This window comes from Cupressus sempervirens, chromosome 11, assembly GCF_028749045.1.
Source record: "Cupressus sempervirens isolate cs-2001-9-10 chromosome 11, ASM2874904v1, whole genome shotgun sequence".
In the NCBI taxonomy this organism is placed as follows: Eukaryota; Viridiplantae; Streptophyta; class Pinopsida; order Cupressales; family Cupressaceae; genus Cupressus; species Cupressus sempervirens.
In genome coordinates this window covers 585,364,962-585,388,526 of record NC_143128.1, presented here as the reverse complement: position 1 = coordinate 585,388,526, position 23,565 = coordinate 585,364,962, and the positions used below count along the sequence as shown (strand labels likewise).

Genomic DNA, 23,565 nt, shown 5'->3' with positions numbered 1-23,565 from the left:
GACATAAGGCATAACACACTGTACGTGATGTGAATAGGAGGAAATTGCCAAAAGATACCACTCCTTGACGAGGTATAAGATCTTGTTGAAAACAAAAAAAAAACTATATGTACAAGTAGTGTCGAATGAGGAAGACTCAAAGACAAACTCCATAGTGAGTAGCTAATTACTGAGTGCACTTTGCATGTTCTAGACACAATAAAGAAAGAAACCTTGAGAATGAGGTTGCTCAAATATTTGAGAACAATTTACATAACATTGTTAACATTTTCAATGACAGAAGAACTAAGAATAGGGGGCCCTCAAACAAAGACCTTGTGGAGGAGGGAGTTCAAGAACAAGGAAGACGACTAGGGTAAAAAGGATGTTGACAGTGGATGCCTGGAGAGCTCGCACATGACCACAAGTGCAGAAAAAGCATTGGAACATGGCAAGAGAGTAGTTTAGTTAGGTTTTGAATACACTGAACACACTATTTCAAAATGATAGTGACCTCCCCAACGAGTCTTAATCTAGATAAGGATAGGGATTTACAAGGGCTATGAACAACTTAATGACCTGCGTTTTGATTTATTGGGGGCGACCTTGACATTTTTTGCCTAACGCAGCACTTGGTGTGGGCCTGTATTCAATCAAGGAAGAGTGGCATTTGTTCTTGGCTGCCTACGCAAACATTGGAGGGATCTCTGCTCCACATGGATCAAGTTCCATTTGCATTTTGATGTAATTTGTTTATCATTGCAACATAATTGGGAAATTAAATAAATCATTAGATAATTCTGATTTTCATTTGTGAATACAGGCAATACAATTTCAGTATGTTGTGAATGGGTATTCTGTTCAAAAATTCCAGTTTATTATCATTTGGCATAAGAGATAATTTGTGAAACATTCTAGCAAAGCTGATAAATACCTTGATCATTTTAATCGCATAAGTATGGTATTTTGGAGTAGTTGAGGAATTTACAGTCAATAAGCATCTGGAAATTCTTTTACTCAGTATTTTCAAGGTGTGAGCCAGTAGGTGTTATTACAGACATAAAGATAGTCCATAACTTTTAGATGTTTATCGATTTTGAGATGCCTTGCTCAAGAAGCCTGCTTAGTTTCTGCAGATTTGGGACAAGACTCTTTCCCTTCTTGAAGTTAAATTCCATAATCAACATTTAATTTGATATTGCATATTATTTTTTAACAGGAGATGAAGTAAAAGATCTTAGAATAGCAAATGCAATTGTTGCTTTTGAACAAACATGGTAAACAAAAAGGCTTAGGAGATGAAACCGAGAGATCAAGAAAACATAGGCATGCAAAGTAAATTTCTGTGTCCGTGGGTGAAAGCACATGCGCTAGTTATCTTGTTAATCTTTCTTCTGGTTATTTTAATAGAAGCATTTCAGAAAGGGAAGGAATATTTACCTGAGAATCTTTTCCTTGAAGAAGAAATGCATACGCCAAGATAGCTACCTTCAACTGTTTATTAAAATGGGAGAAATACAACATTCCCCCCAAAAGAACATCAATAATAAAAGGAACCAATCAACATCACCACAAAATATACACTAGGTTATTTCTTGTTAGTTATTATCAGATACGTTGATCTTTACATCCATATAAACTGCACAATAGGTTTTGTTTTTCAAATATATCATTCAACACTTCAATTGAATCCCAAATTAAGAAAAATACAAACTTACTTCTTGTTGTTCAGAGGCATCCACAAGAAAATGTACGGTGCCAAAACCACTCGCTAACGTTTTTTCATATAGTGTCCTGTTCACAAGAAGCTGTCGAAAACAATATATTGAAAAAAGCACAAGACGAGCACCATTAATGTTATACAACAGCTATCTAGCACACCAGCTTAAGTTTTTTGTATGGTGTCCTATTAATCAGAAGCTGTAGACACAAAAGTAATGAAAAATGTACAAGGTTATGATCATTAATAATTCAATACTTTCCGTAAGATCAATTTAAAGTCATTAATCACTTTCCTTGATTTGAAATAGAAATAAGAGAGAACGACAAAGGTTAATTGCCCTAATTACTTTTTGCTTCTTTTATGTGTGACATAAACAGAAATGAACAAGCATTGTGGCTTACTTGGTAGCGGTCCCGTGTTTGCTTGTAGCCAAGTACGATTCTTGTTACATTAATAATAAGTGCAGCTGTTGCAATAACATCAAGCATAAATGCTGATCTGCATGATTGAAAGCAGGAACTGTTAGTGTCTTCATGGATAGTTAATTAATTATTTTCTCTTAACAAGTCTAGTTAGATTGAATTATATCATGGTACTCATAAGACTAATAAAACCATGGTTGAATCAAAAAGATTGAGATGAGTAGATTTTTACAAAATCATTGGCATAAAAGAATTAGGCATCACATTCAGTTGTAAATGAGATTTTGGTTTTTGTGTTTTCCATCCCCACTATGCGTATGTACATATTTCATTGATAAAAAAATTAATAAATGAATGCCATAAGAAAGTAAACTTGTGAGAAACCATCTAATTTTTTGAGATTAGAATAAGTTATGGTATTGTTAAATATTAAATTACAAGAATCACAATTGTCAACTGCAGTTTTGAGTTTTACTAACCTACCACATGAAACATGTTGCAGACAGCTTCTTCAACACCCTTTATATTTTATTTAGCTTCTGGGGCCCCCAGCCTGTAACATCTTTACACCATAATGGAAATACAAATAGTCTGACCATTTCCAAAACTGGCAAAACAACATGAATTGACCACTCTTCTAATAACAATGAAGGTAAGAAAACAACACCCAACAATCAAAACCAATGGTCCACAGAGTCTTGAGACAAGAGGATGAGGAGATGTGAGGAATGAATCTTGGAGATAGCATGGGGACAATGGTGAAATAAAGGTGAGTGCAGGTTTGAGTGTAGAGCTAGAAGAGTCGAGGGACAACACTATTTTCACAACTTCATCACTTTGGTTTTTGCAACACCATGTCCATACTATCTGAAACTCAGGAGTGATTTGGAAAAAAGCTTAGATGCTTATTTATAAGTTTTTGCAAGTTCTTTGAGTTTGGGTGGGGCCTATAGACCATTAAGGTTCTAGATTGTGGTCACAAATCAAATAAGACTTTTTTATTATTCTCTTTTAAATACTGACTTTTCCTTTTTCCTGCCATGGGAGATGCTTGAGAACTATAGGGATGGTCAAGCAATTCCTATAAGTCCTCTAGATATCTTGATTCTTGAGGACATCCTAAGTGGGCATCACAGAAACGTCCCCATGCTTCTTGAGGTGGCAGCAAGGTGGTAGGGGAACATTTCCCTTACTCCTTTCATCCTAAAAATGATCTTGTCTCATAAATATAATAATTTTGGGGTGGTGTGTTGGTTTTTGAAAGGGATACCATTATCAATTATGATGGTGGTGGAGATACCAAAATGGTAGATGAGATGATAGACCACAAATTTGGATATTTGGATCTCGATTTTGAAGGTGAGATGAATTGCTTCCACCCACTTGGTAATGTACTCAATGGAAATGATAATGAACTTGTGTCCATCAGAGGAGGTGGTGGTGATCTTACCAATAAGGTTGAGCCCCAACAAGAGAAGGGACACTGTGATGATTGTGTGCAAATCATGTGCTGGTATATGAATGAGATTTGCATGTTGCTAACATTGAAGGCACTTCTTTATAAACTCACAAGAATCATGTTTCATAGTCAACCTATAATATCTTACTCTTAGGAGGTGTTTGGCTACAACCATCAAACTCATGTAGGTATTGCAAGTTCTGTTAAAGCATGTAGCTTCGATGTGACATTACTGTGATCAGCATATACATATATATATATATATATGATGCAATACTGTTATACATATATGCATACATACTTGTTGTATGTAACCAATGCACAGTAGAAACCAGTGATATATATTTTCTGAAATCATTTAAGGCGTGATCAAAACATATTTTGATTCCTTTTGTATTTAGATCTCTTTCAATCTACACTTTATATCAGGCCACATATATTAATGATTGGTATTACATTGTTTTACTTGGGTTAAGTTCCTAACAAATCATGAATGATTAGTTACTTTCAAATAGGTGTAAGGTGTTAGAAGCATGAATGTTGATGATATTCCTATGGGGGAGTATTGTAGCAGCATGATTAGATCATTATCATGATGATATGTTACATTCATGACTGTGTTTGTCATTGATGTCAACATAGCAGTTTTTTGTGGTATTTGACAGAAGAACAGCCATAAAGATCAAGTTGGTACGGATAGATCGTTGAGTATTTTCACTAGCAAGGTTAAAGGGAGATACTACTAAGCGTCTAATATATGAAGCTAACCTCGGGTGCAAAAGATATTTAGTCTGGAAGAAGTTATGCAAGTTCTAGTGAAGACTATTCTGAGATAGAGTTTACAAAACGTGTTCTAGTAAACTTGTTATATCTCTTAGCAGAGCTGTTATTCTGAGAAGCAAGGTTAAAGGCGTATAAAAGACATTGTGGAGATGAAGTGGCTAAGCTCACTCGTCATAATATTATACGTAGGGAAAGTTATTCAAGTTACAAGGCGACAGATTGCTGTTATCGCTAAGTAAAATGTGTTCTTAATAAGGTCCTAATAATTGATTGAGAAGGTGTAATAGCTGACTCAGGGAATTGTTTTATGGACTCGGTATAAAGTAAAGACATTTTCTTTTGTTACAGTGAAAGGATTGAATGAAAAACGAATGCGGAAAAGGGGAGAAAAGATATGAATGCTCAGTAATTGTGAAGATAAGCAGAGCAGAGTGAAGTTGGAGAAAAATTCGTTGTCGAGGTTTTATTTTGAGATCTTGGGTTGGATATTTGGATCCAAGGTTTGTGACTTGGTCTACAAGGTCTAACAATGATTGGTCTAGTTAACAGGACGGATGAAAGAGTATAAAGCACAGTACGGACAATTATTCTACAAGGAATAGTTGAGAGATTAGTTGGATAGTGAAGTTCAGTGGTCTTGCCCTAGAAGCTATTTGGACAGTGGGTCCTCTGCCTTCTACAACTACTAATAAGGTTGGAATCTTCTAACAAAGATTCAAAGTCTCCTAATAGGGACTCTTATGTATTGAATGTGTTTATAGACTCCTAACAGGGTCCATCCTTTAACAAGGAATATATATATATATCAATATATCTTTGTGGGCATCATTCCCACCGGGTTTTCCCTCTGATCAAGGGTCTTCTTAGTTAACAAATCTAGTGTATTTGTGTATGCGCATCTTGTTATGGTTGTTTACTTTGATTGAATGGTTAAGATTAATTAAGGTTGATAAATGTTTTAATTGGATAACTGATTCACCCTCCCCCTCTCAGTTATCTTGGTGGACTATTATTTCTAACAATTGGTATCAGAGCAGCAGGTCCTTGAAGGATAAGCTTAATAGCTTTGGGAGATCAATGGCGAATTATTTAAGAAAAGATAGTCCTAAGTCTGATGGAGGAAATTTTGACACCCAGAAGATGGAGCTTCTTGGTGAGAGATCAGAATTGTGTACAGAATTGAGCATTAAGTTTCTGGATAGAAGCACAAGTAAAGATAGATCCAGATCCAAAGAAGACATGAAAATCAAGGAAGGTATTGATCTGCTTACGAAAAGGGAGCAAGAAGGTATGAAATTTTTTTCTTGTTGGACATATAATGAGTTTGGTCATTTTTCATCTACATGCCCTAAGAGAGTAAGATAAGATAATATTATTAATGTCCAACAAAAGATCACAAAGGGCCTATGGGACTAAGAGCTACAACCAAGAGGCTGACAATAGCAAGAGCACTGTACGGTGTCTGAGAAAAGTGAAACAAAAAAAAAAAAAAAGAGAGAGAGAGAGGCTAAGACGAAGACTAGGAGTCTTTCCTTGGCAAAAACAAAGCAATCACAAAAGGATAAGACTGTGAGTAGGTAGGAGCCCTGGACTGTCTCAATGAACTCATGGAAGAATGTCGCAGACGTAGATAACTGTTATAGGGTGTGACAGATCTAGAATGGCCAATAGAGATGGAAGAACTAGATGACCTTTTAATAGCTTTGGGAGATCAATGGCGAATTATTTAAGAAAAGATAGTCCTAAGTCTGATGGAGGAAATTTTGACACCCAGAAGATGGAGCTTCTTGGTGAGAGATCAGAATTGTGTACAGAATTGAGCATTAAGTTTCTGGATAGAAGCACAAGTAAAGATAGATCCAGATCCAAAGAAGACATGAAAATCAAGGAAGGTATTGATCTGCTTACGAAAAGGGAGCAAGAAGGTATGAAATTTTTTTCTTGTTGGACATATGATGAGTTTGGTCATTTTTCATCTACATGCCCTAAGAGAGTAAGATAAGATAATATTATTAATGTCCAACAAAAGATCACAAAGGGCCTATGGGACTGAGAGCTACAACCAAGAGGCTGACAATAGCAAGAGCACTGTACGGTGTCTGAGAAAAGTGAAACAAAAAAAAAAAAAAAGAGAGAGAGAGGCTAAGACGAAGACTAGGAGTCTTTCCTTGGCAAAAACAAAGCAATCACAAAAGGATAAGACTGTGAGTAGGTAGGAGCCCTGGACTGTCTCAATGAACTCATGGAAGAATGTCGCAGACGTAGATAACTGTTATAGGGTGTGACAAATCTAGAATGGCCAATAGAGATGGAAGAACTAGATGACCTTTTCACACCACGTAAAGGAGATAATGGTGTGGAAAACGCAGTAATGTATGTCGGTGAGCAAGTAGAGACTGTAAAATACTGGCATGGAGAAAAGTAACCTCCTGAAGATAAAGAGCAAGACATTGCTAGTCACAATTATGAAGAAGGCTGAGAGAGTACAATAGTTGCGGAACAAACAATAAAATCTCCCTCTGATCTCATAATAGATAGAGCATTGAAAGATAAAGTGAGTCTCTGTTTCAATCTCATCAAGACTACACAACTTACAAATACATTCCTGTCTATCAATATGATGATCTGTTTGAGCACGAAGAATATGAGAACCAACTCTAAATGATCCTAGAGAAATATGCAAGGCGTGACACCACCGTCAAGAAAGATAACTAGGATTAACAATACTCCCATCCCTAATCCCTAGAAAATGCTCTACATAGAAGATTACCCTTGGGTGTAAACCACCATGAGGGTTGGTCTAGGCAGCGGTAATGTACTGTCTATAAATATCAAGTCTAACATGCTCATTCAACTCCTGCCAAGATGGGAGGAGATGACCACGAGCACTCAATGAGAACTGATAAGGAGGAAGACGATCAATATCAATACCAATCGAGCTGAGCAAAGAAGATGCCTGAGCATACCAACAACGAGCCTGAGAGCTAGTATCAGAACTCACAATAGCAACAGAAGAGCAATAAGCCAAATAGGAGTATCTATCATATTCACCAACAAAATCAGCAAAACCATGAAGGCGATGAAGGAACCAAATCAAATAAAAAATGGTTGCAAGATTGAAAGGATGAACACCAAACTCGGCAAAAATAATACTATGAGGAGTGAACCTATGACATCTGATATGAGCTGAAGGAGCAAAGTCTGAACCCTCTCGATCGAGACCCAATCGGAACCAAGAAGATAAGGCCCCTAACCCACAGAACCATAAAGAACAGTCAGCCGAACAAGGGAGTCGAAGAGGGATAGCTTGGATGAGGTGTCCTGAAAATGGTGTTTGAAACACTATTTCTCAAGCATAGCAAGAGAACCCCTACCCTTACTAACTCTAGACTAAATAGCTGGCCTCAAATTGAAGCAAGGTTTGGAAAACTTCACTCCAAGATACATGTAAGACAAAGTAATCTCAATCTCCTGTCCCTTAAAATAGAAGTGAAGATGAGAGGTCTTAAGGCAATAAAAGACCATAGCACGAGTCTTACTCAGGTTAACTGTAAGTTGTCTTTGAACACAAAAAGAAGCCAAACCATCTAGGAGTCTCTATAAACTCTCTGGAGAAGAAGCAAGAAGAATCACATCATTTGCAAAAAGAAGAATGAAGATCAAAACCTGGTGTAAGTAGCAACGGTCTCTTGAGAGCGAAGATTTTAAGAATAAATCTTCAAGCTCATCAATGTACAACAGAGTAGGGAAGAGAGGAAATCCCTATGGTGCTATGGATCAGAGCTAAGAAACCATTAGGAGTCCTGAATCTACCCACCACAATCTCGTATAATCTCATGATAGCAGTAACAACTCAGAAATCTCAATCTCCTGAAGCCTCTAAAATAAAGCCATCCTAGGAACAAAGTCAAAAGCCTTGCGAAAATCAACAAAGCAGCAGTATACTTTCTCCGATCTGTGTCTAGCCTCCTCAATAATAGCTCGTAAAGTGAAAATATGATCCATGGTCTGATAATCAGCTTGGAAACCAGCCTGATCTCTAGCTTTGCAACCTTTCCTATCAAGCTCTCTAGATAATATAGCATTGAGGGCTATGGCATACAATTTGGCAAATGTGTGTCCGATCATAATGGTTCTATAATTCCCAAGGTCAAAGACAAAGGTGGTCTTATGAATTGGGTATATTAGGTGCCTAGATCAGGGAACCAAAAACCCAATACAAATCACCTTATTGAAGAGAATAAAGAGATAGGGGCCCAGAATGGAGGCACCGAACTTGAAGAGTTCAACTTGGAACCCCTCCTCACATCCGCCGCTTTACTGCATCTCATAGATCTAATGGCCTCGTAAATGTGAGAACAAGTGAACAGGTGGGAGAAGGGAGGGGGAATGGGATGAATAGAAGGCTGCCCAAGAATATCATAAAGAGCAGTTGTGTGAGAGGTTAGGGGGCGAAAGTCAAGAGTGGAAGATGGAGGAGTACAGCGAGGAAAAAGGGTGTTGTAGAACAGTTGGGGATTATGGATTGACATGGAGCAAAGGGACTTACACTAGGAGGCAGTGAAGGGACGTTTCTTGCAGCGAGGAAGACAAAGATAAGAAAACCGAATGTGAGCGAGGTCAGGGGAGTGAGTCTCAAAAGCGACATGCAAAGTGCGATGACAGGCTTTACAGTCATCATCAAACCATTGGTTCATAGGGCAAGTGTTACGATGCTTGCGATGAAGGGAGAAAGATGGACTATGAGGTATGGAAAGGATAGTGGACTTCCAAATAGCAGAAGTAAGCATCTCAAACATGGAGGAGGCTCACAGGAATTAGCAAAACAATCGGAACTAAGGAGTTTGGGAAGATGGAAGGAAAACAATGTAATGTCCCTTGTTAATCTGAATTTTTCTTCCTATTCAAATAGATATTTTATAATGAATTGACGAATATGTCTTCTCATTTAGATTTGTATATGTACGATGTTGATTGGATCTGGACTAAAAAGATTTTTTTTTTTCTTAACTTCATGTTATTCCTTAATTGAATTTCTTATTTTTCCATGTTTAAGCAAATATAACTTTAACTCTTTTATGATCTTGAATTAAAAATATATACATATATATATTCTTATTCAGCTCATAAATATATATAATTAGTTATATACTTAATTATACATACTAACCAATTATTTACCATACAAAATATTTATATAAATTATTACAACTACTAATACTAAAGTATTCCTTTATTGTGACACCATTTATATTTTCTAATCTTTACCCCCTTTTAACCATATATATATAGAACATAAGTATTAAAGTATAAAAGAGAATATACCTTTAAAGACTTCATTTATTATGGCCCTTTTCTCCATTTCTTACGTAGGATACAATGCTCCCTTTCCTTAATTAAAAATGTAATGATTTGTTTGTCCCTTATGTCCATTTATATATTTTATATCCCACATAGATATTGTTTTTAAATTATTTCCAAAATGATGGTATTCGTGGTTCATACCTTATAATATTTAATCCTTAATATGATATTCACTTCAATGACTATTGGCATGTGTATTATGGATACTTTTGTTATTTCCTCCTTTCGTGGATATTATTTCCATGGTTATGATTTTTAAATTTATTGTGTTTGCTGCATATGCATTATATACTTTAATCCGTCCATATTTAACATTTTTCTCTCTCCATTCTTATTGTATTTTTCCAAGGTGTCTTCTATCTAATGACCGAGCATGGACTTATATGCCATATACCAAAAGTCGTGTCTTTTGACATTTGGTACCATTTCTATTGTTAATAGTCAGATAATAAAATATTTGCCAATATACCCTTTTTTAATGAAGTTATTGTCTTCTTAGATTACTATTAATTTTGTTTCATAGTTCAATTATTATTATTTATTTAATCAGAATTATTTATCAATATTTATCTATATATATCTATTATTAGTGGTTATCTAATATTTGATTACCTATTAAGTACATATTCTTACAATTTAGATTATTCATTATGATTTAATATTATATTTCGTTATCGGAGGGTATATTACAAACAACTCACTGTCACCATCAATGAAATAGAAACGAGTGTTGGGTCCGTAGCGGAGGAGACGAGATGAGGTGATAGAAGGCAAGGTGAAGAATGCGGAGAAACATGAACGTGAATACTAAGGAGAGCATGGTCAGCAAGAGGGTGGCACAAGATGGTGAAGTTGTGAATGAAGGAGATGAAGGAGGGAGAGGTGAGAGTATAGTCAAAAACACTAGCACCCCCACAATGAGGCCAGCAGCTAAAGATCTTAGAACTAGTAAAGCAGGAGAGACCGTTCAAGATCACAAGACTAGATGACTCACAAAGATGCAAAAGATGGCAATCATAGGAGGACACTGGTCCAAGAACATCCTTAGAAACACGTTGGAGTCCCATAGTAGTTAGATCAATCTCAATAGAACAAATGGAATTAGAGCCATGGTCAAAAATCAGCTTCTGGAGCTCTCTGGTCCTCGCATTGAAATCACCAAGAATGATGAAGTCACCCAAAGAACCAAACCAAGAAATACTCTCACTGAGGTCAACAAAAGGGTCTCCGTCTTCGGTACCATGAATAGCATAATGGGAGGAAACTGGCGGAAAATAATAGACAACAATAAAGAAATCTCTCTGTCGGTGACACTTACAATCAATATGGACCCACATGAACCTGGCAAATGTATCTGGGTGGACGATAAAAGTACAGCTGAAAATGGAATCTCTGACCAAACAAGCAACACCACCAAATCCACAAACCCCACCAGAAGCACGCACTTCCTCTCTGCAAACAAATAAACACTAATACCTTGTAAACCCTGGAAGAGGACGTACATGGCTCTCATGGGTCTCAGTGATGACAAGTATATCAATGGACCCCACCGCATCATGTAGGAGATCGAGTAATGACCATAAAGAACCATTACCATTCCAGCAGTTAACAAGAAGAGAGCAAGTGGGAGTCTCCCTCTTGTCAGACTACTGGTGAGATTGTCATTTGGTCTTAACTTGCCTCACTTCCCAACTAGTGGGAGGGGAATCCTGAACAACTGCGCTGAGATTCTGAATAACTGTCCATTTACCTGCACGTCTAGCCTCCGCAACAATACCACGAGCATATTTCAACTTTGTCATTTGAGCCTTCATGAGATCTTCATCTAGAAATATCTTAGAAGGGAGAGAGAATAGCTTCCTCTTTGTTCTAAGAGCATGAAATCTATCAAATAAATTAAGAAACCGAATGAAAAGGGTGTCACTATAACCAATCCAGCAGTTGTCCAGTACAATTTCGGAGATACCAAGCTGATTGATAAGGAAAGAGTGTCTAACGGAGAGGATCAGAAGTGGGAGAGAGACCACAAACTTGTAGATTGAGCTGACGAGCACGTCTCACACGTTCATGCTCAATCTTCCCCTGAACAATCTTATCCAAATTTGGTGATGGTTAAGTAACAGCTGAGGCATTGCAGATAGAAGCTCAAGATTTTACTTTCTGTTCCGTTTCCAAGATGAGAGAAGAGTGTTTTGCTGCCATTTCTGTTTGCTGTATTTTTTATTGTATCTAGCCCCTCAAACTGTTCTATAGTGGATTCTAGATTCGTTTTTAACCTTGCTATTTCAGAAGTGAAGGTATCAGAGAAATGCTTAATCTGAGAAGTATTTGATCCTGTAGCATGTTTGAGCTCAGTGATGGCCTCATTTAGAATTTGAATTTGTTCTCTAAGCTCCTAATTGTTGGATTCCAGCTTAGAGACCCGATCCGAGAGCCTTTGATAGGTTAAAGGTTGTGATGCATCCCTAGTTAGAGATGCCATTAGTTGCAGCAAAAAGGAATGGAAATCGCAAGTGAAGAATCTAGAAGTACAAATCAAAGACAACGCTCAAGCCCTTGTTGATAGCAGGAAAATAATCAGTAGACAAGAAGATGCTTGGAAACCCTTGGTCGTAACTTTGTGGAAGACACACAAGTCGCAACACACCCTCCTTACCGGTAGAGAGAAATCGTGGAAAAGAAGAATATACGACCGGAGAACACTAAGCTAGTAACATTCACAACCACCCATAGAAGCAGAAGGCACACACTCCTCGGGGAGAAGATCACGCAAAAGAGTAGAAAGAACCAGAAGCGACGACGTAAAAGAGAACCCGAGCAAAAGCAAAACCCCAGCTTCGATGGTAGATTAGAGATCTCTACAACCAGAATCACGCATGCGAAAGGACAACCTACTACCAACAAGAAAGAGGGAGAAGAGCTGACGGCAGCCATGAATACAATCATCATAGGAGAGAACAGGAGAAAAATCGCGACGGAAAATGGAAAGGTTGTGGGTTGTGGGAGACATCGCGAGAAAAGCACATAAGAGTATTGTTATCAAAAAAGACAATGTACAAATTTAGTTCACTTTCTGTTGAAAATGAAGAATTTAAAACAAGTATGGAAAGATTCTAGAATGATTATGATGATAAGGATAATGAGCTTAAATTGGCTAAGAAAGAGGAAGTATTGGAAGAGATAGCCTTGGTAAGTATTATTGATGATTGTGAAGAAGAGGATAATTTTGGAATTGTTAGACAGAATGATGAAATATTCTTTGAGACTAACAATGATTTACAGAATGAAGGTGAGCTAAGGTAGGAACAAAGTTGAGAACCTAGAATAGAGCCAAGAGTTGAGATAACAATTCCTACTTCTGGTAAGAGTATGACAAAGAGTCATCCACTAGAGCAGATCATTGGCAGCAGAGATAAAGGTGTGATGACAAGAAGCAGAATAAATGAAGAACTATGTTTGATATCTCATGTAGAACCAAAGAATGCAGATGAAGCATGTAGAGATGACTATTGGAAGAAAGCTATGAAAGAATAATTGGATCAGATAGTCAAGAATGAGACATGGGAATTGGTTCCTAGATCAGCAGACAAGAATGTGATAGGAACAAAATACCTAGGAACAAGATGAATGAATAAAGTGAAGTTGTAAGGAATAAAGAAAGATTGGTATGTAAAGGTTACTCATAGCAAGAAGGAATAGACTATGAAGAAACCTATATTCTTGTGGCAAGAATTGAAGCAATAAGGTTATTTTTAGCCTATGCAACACATAAAAAATTCAAAGTGTATCAGATGGATGTCAAGTCAGCATTTTTGAATAGAGAATTTGAAGAAGAGGTATACATAGAACAGCCTAAAGGTTTTCCTTTAACAGATGACAAGGACATGGTATGTAGATTGAAGAAAGCATTGTATGGCTTAAAACAAGCACCCAGAACCTAGTATGCAAGGGCAGACAAGCATTTGACAAAACTTGGATTTAACAAAGGTATGGCAAACAATAATCTATACTAAAAAGAAATAGATGATGGATTGATGCTTTCGGTAATATTTGTTGATGATATCATATTTGGAGGAGATGATAATGAAAGTGACAAGTTTGCAGAGGAAATGAAGAAGGAATTTGAAATGAGCATGATAGGGGAAATGAAATACTTCCTAGGATTATAGATTGTGTAGAATAATGAAGGAATCTTTATTTCTCAAACTAAGTATTTAAAAGATCTATCGAAAAGGTTTGATTTGGAAACATGTAAACTAGTTGGAGCACCTATAATAACTGGACACAAGTTATCTACAAAGGATGAGACACCTACTGTTGAGCAGAAGAGTATAGATCTATGATTGGAGGATTGCAATATCTCACTCACACAAGGCCAGATATAGTGAATGCAATTGGAATTGTTGCAAAATTTCAAGTTGATCCCAGAGAAGCACATTATACAGTAGCTAAGAGGATATTTAAATATCTGAAGGGAACACTAGAGTTCGGATTGTGGTATGACAGATCCAATGATTTCACTTTATATGCTTATACTAATCCTGATTGGGCAGGCAGTATGAATGACAGAAAGAGCACCAGTGGTGGAGCATTCTTTTTAGGAGGAAGATTGGTCTCTTGGTTAAGCAAAAAGCAAGATTGTATCTTACAGAGTACAATAGAGACAGAATATGTTACAGCAGCAAACAATTGTAATCAAGTTGTTTGGATGAAGTAGATGCTGAAGGATATAAGGATAGAATTCAGTGAACTTATTGTCATACATTGTGATAACACAAGCACAATAAATTTGTATAAGAATCCAGTGTTGCATTCTAAGACTAAGCACATTTCTATCAAATATCACATGTTGAGAGAGAAAGTTGTAAAAAAGGAAATTAGATTGGAGTATGTGAGCACCAAAGAGGAGATTGCAGATATTTTCACCAAGCCTCTTCCCAAAGAAACTTTTGAGTATTTGTGATGTAGGAGCATCCAGTGGTGTAAGGGCAATCTTGTATCACCCAAAAATATGCTTAGTGTTAGTTTCTATTTAATGTGTTTTCATTTCTGAATACCCATTTGGGTCAATTAAAGATTCCAACTCTCAAAATTCCACTATTGGTTTCTGGGTTAGAATTTTTGAGCACCTTGGGATACATATCAATGCAGAAAATAGGTTATTTTGTAGTTGAGCCATAGTTATGATGAGTTAGAGGGTGTAATTTGGAAGGACGGTAATACTTATAATTTAAAGCACTCCAGAAAAAGAATCAGGTCAAAAGGCTTTTCAGTTTGAAAGTTATTGCAATTTTAAGTTGCTTGGAGACCTCCTAAGAGCGCTTCAAAGTCAGATTTGAGGCACTAAACGACCTCGTACGGGCCCGAAAAATGGGGGACAAGCAAAGCTATCTATTAAGCTATAGAGCACTTGGAGAGCTTTCCGGATATGTAAACAGTTCGTCAATCGGAGTCTCGGATCAAAAGTTATGCCTCCCGGAAGTTGGACTACCATTTCTAGATTCTTCTAATTTTACACCGACTTCTGACATGTTTTCTAGAACCTTCTGTTTTGGCGGTGGATGCCAAATGGAATATTCTAAAATGTATTCCTAACCCTAAACCTAATTTGGTTTACTTAAGGACATTTCTGGCATTGTAAAGGCAATTTTTGGTGGTGTTTGGGAGAAGGTACTGTAAGAAGGGTTTTCTCTAGAATCTGATAATATTGTAAACCCATAGGGCATGTCGTGGAGTCTATTTTTGTTGTACTGAATGTAATAGCATATCATTTCTGATAATAATATTTATCGTTTCCTGTTGTGTTCATTTTTGTCTTGGATTGTGCCTTCATCAATTTGCGAGGTATGCTAGGAGTTATGCCCCTACCTACATCAGAGTAGATGATGCAAGAATGCACCAATCTAGTAGTACAGAGAACTATTGTTTGTCTGGATTGAATGTTGATGCTTCCTATATGGGGGAGTATCTATGATGGACAGAGTCATCTAGGACTCTTGATAGATGTTTTTGAACAGTGTCTTTGGACACTTGAGCAAGTTCGAGACAGTTTTTGCAGAGACTGACAAGATGCAATGATAGATGGTTGCTAAAAACTTTGACATTGATGTCAATGGGGGAGAGATTACAGCATGAAAAACTTTTTGATATAGAGCACATTGAGGTATACCAATGGGGAGAACCTAGTATGATTGATGAAGAGGATTTGAAAAGAAAACAATCTTTAGTAGTTGGTATTCTTGGAACTAAATGATTTTCATCTATGTTGCCATCAATGCCAAAGGGGAAGACTGTTGGAAGCATGAATGCTGATGATATTCCTATGAAGGAGTATTGTAGCAACATGATTAGATCATTATCATGATGATATGTTAAATTCATGACTGTGTTTGTCATTGATATCAACATAGCAGTTTTCTGTGGTATCTAACAGAAAAAAAATTGTGAATATCAAGTTGGTATGGATAGATCGTTGAGTATTTTCACTAGCGAGGTTAAAGGGAGATAATACTAAGTGTCTAGTATATGCAACTTACCTTAGGTGCAAATGATATTTAGCCTAGAAGAAGTTATGCTTAGTGAAGACTGTTATGAGATAGAGTTTACATAAGCATATTCTAGTAAACTTGTTATATCTCTTAGCAGAGCTGTTATTCTGAGAAGCAAGGTTAAAGAGGTACATAAGACATTCTGGAGATGACGTGGCTAAGCTCTCTCGTCATAATATTACACGTACAAAAAGTTATTCAAGTTACAAGGCGATAGATTGATGTTATCGCTAAGAAAAACATGTTCCTAATGAGGTCCTATAATAATTAATTAAGAAGGTGTAATAGCCGACTCAAGGAATTGTTTTATGAACACGGTATAAAGGAAGGACATTTTTCTTTGTTATAGTGAAAGAATTGAATGAAGAAAAAAGAGAAAAAAAGAGGAGAAAAGATATGAACATTGAGTAATTGCGAAGATAAGCAGAGAAAAGCGAAGTTGGAGAAAACTTTGTTGCCGAGGTTTTATTTTGAGCTCTAAGGTTTGATATTTGGATTCGAGGTTTGTGACCTCATCTACAAGGTTTGACAGTGATTGGTTCAGTTGAGAGGACAAAGGAAAGTGGATAAAGCACAATACGAACAATTATTCTACAAGGAATAGTTGAGAGATTAGTTGGATAGTGAAGTTCAGTGGTCTTGCCCCAGAAGCTGTTTGGATAGTGGGTCCTTCACAGTTGGAATCTTTTAACAAGGATTGAAAGTCTCCTAACAGGAACTCTTATGTGGTGAATGTGTTTATAGACTCTTAACAGGGTCCATCCTCTAATAAGGAATATATATATATATATATATATATATATATATATATATATATATATATCTCTTTGTGGGCATTATTCCCACCAAGGTTTTCCCTCTGATCAAGGGTTTCACTAGTTAACAAATCTAGTGTATTTGTGTATGTGCATCTTGTTATGGTTGTTGTTTACTTTGATCGAATGGTTAAGATTAATTAAGGTTGATAAATGTTTTAATTGGATAACTAATTCACCCCGCCGCCGCCCCGCCCCGCCCCGCCCACCCCCACCCCACCACCTTAGTTATCTTGGTGGACTATTATTTATAACATAAGGATGAATATACATGTCTCCATTCAAAGACATGACCATTCATCTCCACACCCTTTCACTCAATATATATGCCTGATCTGCCCAAGTAAAAAAGGCATCGAAATTAATTAATGCAAGCATATCAAAGGATCGAAGGACATTTTGAGTTCAAGAATATTATTTTACTCTGTTATTTCTGCACTAACTTTTACAGATTCTAGAGCGACTCAGTCCATTGTAAATAGTGTTCATACCTACAATAAAATTGTGCATCAATTTGCCATCAAATTTGAAATCTGGTAAAAAAATTATATGGTATCAAAGCCTTGTTAAGGAGAGATCTCATTAAGTTTAAGAGATCAGATTTCACATTAGATTGCAGTCTATCTTTTCTCTACAAGATGAGAAACATGTTAAGATTCGAACACCCCCTTGAAAGTGCTGATAACTTCGAATCTTGGAAACTTCATATAATGATGTTATTAAAAGAAAACAAATTGGAATCTTTTGTAAGAGAAGATAAGAACCTAAAGATGATCCAGAGAAAACATTATGGATTGAGAATAATGAGAAGGCCATGAAAATAATCATGGATGTTGTTCAAGATCACATAGTGCCTATTGTGGCAAAACGTGCAACAACATCACATGGTTCGAGCTCTTGAAAATGCATTCATAATAAATAACACTGGCAGAAAACTTGCTCTGAAAAGATAAATGAATAATATCAGCATGAAAAAAGGAGTTATGGTGTTCTAAGGATCTGCTGCAAATGTAATAGCACTGCCATAATGTATTGGTATGTACTTTCCAAATGCCAACCACCTCTATAATATAAGATGAAGTATGGATAGACATGTCTCTTCACAGATCATATCTATTTATTAGAATGTAATTAATATAATGAAAAATAAATATCTCGTATATTTAATATATTAATATATATGTATTATATCTCACACACACACACACACATATACATATATAATATATACACTTATATATGCATTATAGTTTATCCAACTAAAGCTACCAATTATTAACTCTCTCTTAGCTTAGAGAGGATAAACAAGATTCATACACAATATGAATAACATAAATATTACCTCAACATAAATAATGATTTCTAGAATGTCAACTCGTATGACATTTGATCGATGTTACAAACATCAACACTCCCTCTTAGCTAGGGAAGATAAATGGTATAATCATATTACATATCGTGTCATCACATAACACATGATATGAAGTAACATCTAACATATAATGCTTAGTTTTACATATCACCTAATGTGTGATACCTAGTTTTACATATCACCTAACTCGTGATATGAGGAATCACCAAACACATCATACCTATTTTTACATATCACCTAACTCATGATATGAGGAATCACCTAACACGTGATACCCAATTTCAGATATCATCTCAATATGATATTAGAGATATGGTTTGACCAAGAATATCAAGTCTCATGATATTTACCTTAACTCAAAATTGTTCAAAGGTAATGTGAACTTACCATAGGAACATTCATAATCTATTGTGATCGATTTCAGCCATCACACGATGTCTATCACAATCTAGAAGATCATGGTCTGTTTAAGGAACTGAATCCACCATGCTAGAAATCATCTATCATGATTTTTTTCAGCCATCACACGATGTCTATCATAATAGAAGATTAAGTTATTGTAAGATTGTTATCTTCAAACAACATCAACAAATATAAGTGATAATCATCTAGAAGTCATCATTTCCTCATGATTTACATAGGGCCCATATAATAACCCTCCTCAAATCTGCTCTCAAAAAAATGCTGATGAAAGCTCAAGGAATTTTATCAAACAATTCACATGCAAGGGACGTATGACTGATATAGTATTTCAGCTGGCTTCAAATGACTTTTTCTTCAATTCGCATCAATGAGAATCTTGTGCTAGAAGACTACAATGGACTACACAATGACCTAACATGAGTGTGCTACTAATTTTGACAATATTCAGTGCATATATATGATATAAGCATAAGAAATGAACACTTACAGCCAACTGACATTTTTACAAACAGTTGGTATGCAAACTAACTAGCTGATATATAATGATATTAAATTGCTTAAATGACACCGACAACTATTATCTTCTTAATTGCAATGAAAATTACAATGCTCATGAAATATGGCCAAGACTTTGGCATTTACATGGATTACAAAATAATAATGCTGGTATAATGCACACTTATAGCTGAAAGCTTATAACACCCTAAAAAGCAATACTAACAAAAGAACCTGGTTGTAGATCGCTGTAATAATTTCTTTCAATACTGCCATTTCTACTTTTTTTTTTTCCAACTGCTTTTTTTCGGCCTGCTTTTTCGGTTTTGCTTTTTCGTACCCACTTTTTCATCCTACTTTTTCGGTTCCGCTTTTTCGGACTGCTTTTTCGTATCCACTTTTTCGGATTGCTACTATGTTGAATCTCAAGACCATATCTTTCAATGGCGTCAAGATTTTCAGCTTGAAGGGATTTCGTCCTTCAAACTATTAAGATATAATCTCCAGAAAATTCCCCAATTTCTTAGATATTTCCAAGCATGAATAAATGAGAGCTATTCTCTTTCTTTTAATCCCTTTCTCACTTGCTCCACACTTTCGTCTTGCCAATGTGGGATAATACATGACTTTTAATATTACTTCTTTTTTTCTTTTTACAAAGTCCATGTATGTACTCAAAAGGGGGACTCTTGATTTTTATAAAGTGACTTTATGAAACATTATAATATTTAATTTAAATAGTCACTTTACCGTTGTAACTTCAAACATTAAAATAATATACCAAATAAACTTGAAATCCCACATATAATAGCTCATTAGAAAGAACCCAACAAAACGCATCTCATCCTGTCACTGAAAATTGAAGGCACTGCATCCCCCTATTGGCTTACTAAAAATAGTAAGTCTTTCTGAAAACCCAACAAACGAACTCCGTTTGGCTTGTAATTAAATTTGACTGGGCCAAATAACCTCAGGATCCCTTTGAAGTCCCGGTTAGCCCTCGGGACCATACAAGAATGGGCTAACGACAACATACCTCCAAACTGGCTAAGTGGGGACATTACAGTCCGACCCTCTTGAAATTGCTTGTCCCCAAGCAATCTCAACTCAGAATGCTGAATAATCTCCTCTGCCTCCCATGTCGCATCCTCAACTGGTAGGTTCCTCCACTTTACTAGGTACTCCCTGATAGTCTGCCTGTGAAGCACCCTCTCCCTGGAGTCAAGTATAGCCTCAGGAATCAAGATAAGCTTTCCCTCATCATCGAGAGGTGGCAATACTACTAAAGGCACCACATTATGCCCCAATGCCTTCTTAAGAAGTGACACATGGAACACGTTATGCACTTTACTGTCTACAGACAGCTCCAACTCCTAAGCTACCTCACCCACTCTCCTGATTACTTTGAATGGTCCATAGTAGTGTGGTTTCAATTTCTTTGCTCCACTCCTCTTGAGAGAGGATTTTCTATACGGCTATAACATGAGGTACACCATGTCTCCTACCTCGAAAGATCTCTCAACCCTGTGCTGATCAGCATATTGCTTCTGCTGATTTTGTGCCCTTTGCAAATTTTCCTTCAAGAATCGCATAATGTCCTGACACTCCTGCAATATATCCTTGGCCTTAGGCACCCTATTGTCCCCAAATAACAAATCCAAAAAATTAGGAGCATCATACCCGTACAGTGCCATGAAAGGGGACATTTGAATAGACATATGGAAAGAGGTGTTATAGCAGTACTCCCCTAGATGCAGCCACGTCACCCAAGCCTTCTGCTCTCCTACAATGTAGTTTCGAAGGTACCCCTCAACCCATTTATTCACTATCTCTGTCTGCCCATCAGTTTGGGGGTGGTAACTGGTACTCGGAGTTAGCTCTGTTCCACACAACCTAAACAACTCCTGCCAAAAGTGGCTCATAAACCTACTATCCCTGTCGCTGACTATGTTCCGTGGCATCCCATGTAATCTAAATACCTCTCAAAAGAATAGCTCTGCTGTTTGTACTGCTGAATATGTGGACGAAATCGCAAAGACATGTGCAAATTTTGTCAATCTGTCTACCACAACAAAAATACAATCCCGACCCTGTACCTTGGGGAGGCCTGTAATGAAATCCATGGAAATGCTATCCCACTTCTTCTCTGGTATGGGTAGGGGCTGTAGTAAACCACTTGGAAAGGAATGTTCCTGTTTGTTCTGCTGACATACTGGGCACTCCCTAACAAACTGAAGCACCTCTGTTTTGAGTCCTTTCCAAGTGAAGTGCTCTCTCACCTGCCGATATGTCCTAAAGAATCCGGGATGTCCTGCCAATGGTGAATCATGAAATGCCCTCAAAATCTTCTGCTTCATAGCAGACCCGAGCACTAAATAAATCCTTTCCTTGTAGATGATCAAATCATTTACAACAGTGTATCGACTATCCTAAATAGTTCCTTCAATAACACTAGATGCCCAACTATCCTTGGCATACTCTGCCAAGATCAACTCTCTCTAATCATCCATGACTATACCAACAGCAAGCAAATGAGGCCTTCTGGATAAAGCATCTGCGACGATATTTTTCTTCCCTTTGACATAGACTATGTCAAAATCATAAGCCTGTAACTTACTCACCCATTTCTGTTGCCTGTCATTGAGATCCTTCTGTCCAAGGAAATGTTTCAAGCTGTTATGATTTGTTTTTACTGTGAATCGGCTCCTAGCTAAGTATTGCCTGAACTTAGCTAGCGCATGCATGATTGCTAGCATTTCTTTATCATAGATGCTGTAAGTTCTCTCAACACCTCGTAATTTCCTGCTCTCATATGCGATGGGATGTTTGTCCTACATGAGGACAACTCCTATGCCCTCTCCTGAGGCATCACACTGCAGCTCAAAAGGCTTGGTGAAATCTAGAATGACTAAAACAGGGCATGTACTCATCAGCTCTTGGAACCTGTCAAAACAATCCTGAGCATTCTCTGACCACTTGAAACTGTCTCTCCGTGTCAAATCTGTAAGTGGTGCTGCTATCTGTGAAAATCCCTTCACAAATCTGCAGTAGAACCCGCAAAGCCCAAGAAATCCCTTGAGTTGCGAAGTGTTCCTCGGCGGTGGCCAATCCAAAATGGCCCTGATCTTGTCTGGGTCAACCTGAACACTTCCTGCACTAATAATATGCCCTAGATAGAGCAACTCTGTCATCCCGAACTTGCATTTACTCATCTTGGCATATAATGACTCCCTCTCTAGAATGTTGAGCACTGCATCAATATGCTTCAAATGTTCCTCCCAAGTACGGCTTTATATCAGTATATCATCAAAAAAAATCAACACAAACTTCCTCAACTGATCTCTGAATACTCTATTCATACAGGACTGGAAAGTGGCGGGGGCATTAGTCAACCCAAAGGGCATGACTAAGAACTCAAAATGTCCATAGTGGCATCTACAAGCTGTCTTCTCCACATCCACCTCTCTAACCCGTATTTGGTGGTAGCCGGATCTCAAATCAATCTTAGAGAAGTAGCAGGCACCGTGCAATTCATCAATAAGCTCATCGATGCGCGGAATAGGGTATCGGTTCTTAATTGTCTTCTTGTTTAGTTCCCTATAATCAATGCACATCCTCATTGTACCATCCTTCTTCTTGACCAATACTACTGAAGAAGCGAAAGGACTCTTGCTTGGTCGTATGTGCCCCGTGTCAATCAACTCCTTGATTGCCTTTTCTATTTCATCTTTATATCTCTTTGGATGGCGGTAGGGTGTGATGATGACTGGCTTAGCCCCTTCCTCTAACTCAATAACATGCTCAATTCCCCTATCCGGGGGTCTCCCTGGAGGTATCTCACCAAACACCTTAGTATGTTTGGTTATTATTTTTTGTACATCAGGGGGATACTCTTGTTTATGTTGCTCTATCACCTCAGGCATTACTCTGAACTCTGCTGTCCACTGCACCTGGTCGTGTCTGAAGAAACTCTGCATCCGCTTGAGTGACACCACTCGTAGTCTCCCATCTAACAAACCTCTGAGTACTATCTTCTTACCATTTTCCTCAAACCTCATTTCCATTTTCTGGAGGTTAAATGTAAACTCTTCCAGAGATTTCATCCAATTCATCCCAAGCACCATATCCTGATCACCAATGTTGACAACAAGGAAATCTCCCACCATGTCATAATCTCCCAAA

General features: G+C 37.2%; 1 protein-coding gene across 3 annotated transcripts in view; it reads right to left on the bottom strand.

Annotated features, from left to right (window-relative positions):
- LOC149531008 (DUF3754 family protein, putative (DUF3754)) overlaps nucleotides 1-23,565 on the bottom strand; it is a 272,285-nt gene that overhangs the window by 33,024 nt on the left and 215,696 nt on the right. For 2 of the 3 annotated variants that reach the window (XM_089809608.1, XM_089809610.1), the window contains 3 exons: nucleotides 2,104-2,200; nucleotides 1,698-1,787; nucleotides 1,420-1,473 (listed from right to left, as the gene is read on the bottom strand). In XM_089809608.1, coding sequence (XP_089665734.1) covers nucleotides 1,420-1,473; nucleotides 1,698-1,787; nucleotides 2,104-2,200 — 241 coding nt within the window. The remainder of the gene's footprint in view (nucleotides 1-1,419; nucleotides 1,474-1,697; nucleotides 1,788-2,103; nucleotides 2,201-23,565) is intronic. The other variant, XM_089809609.1, reaches the window with a different exon arrangement.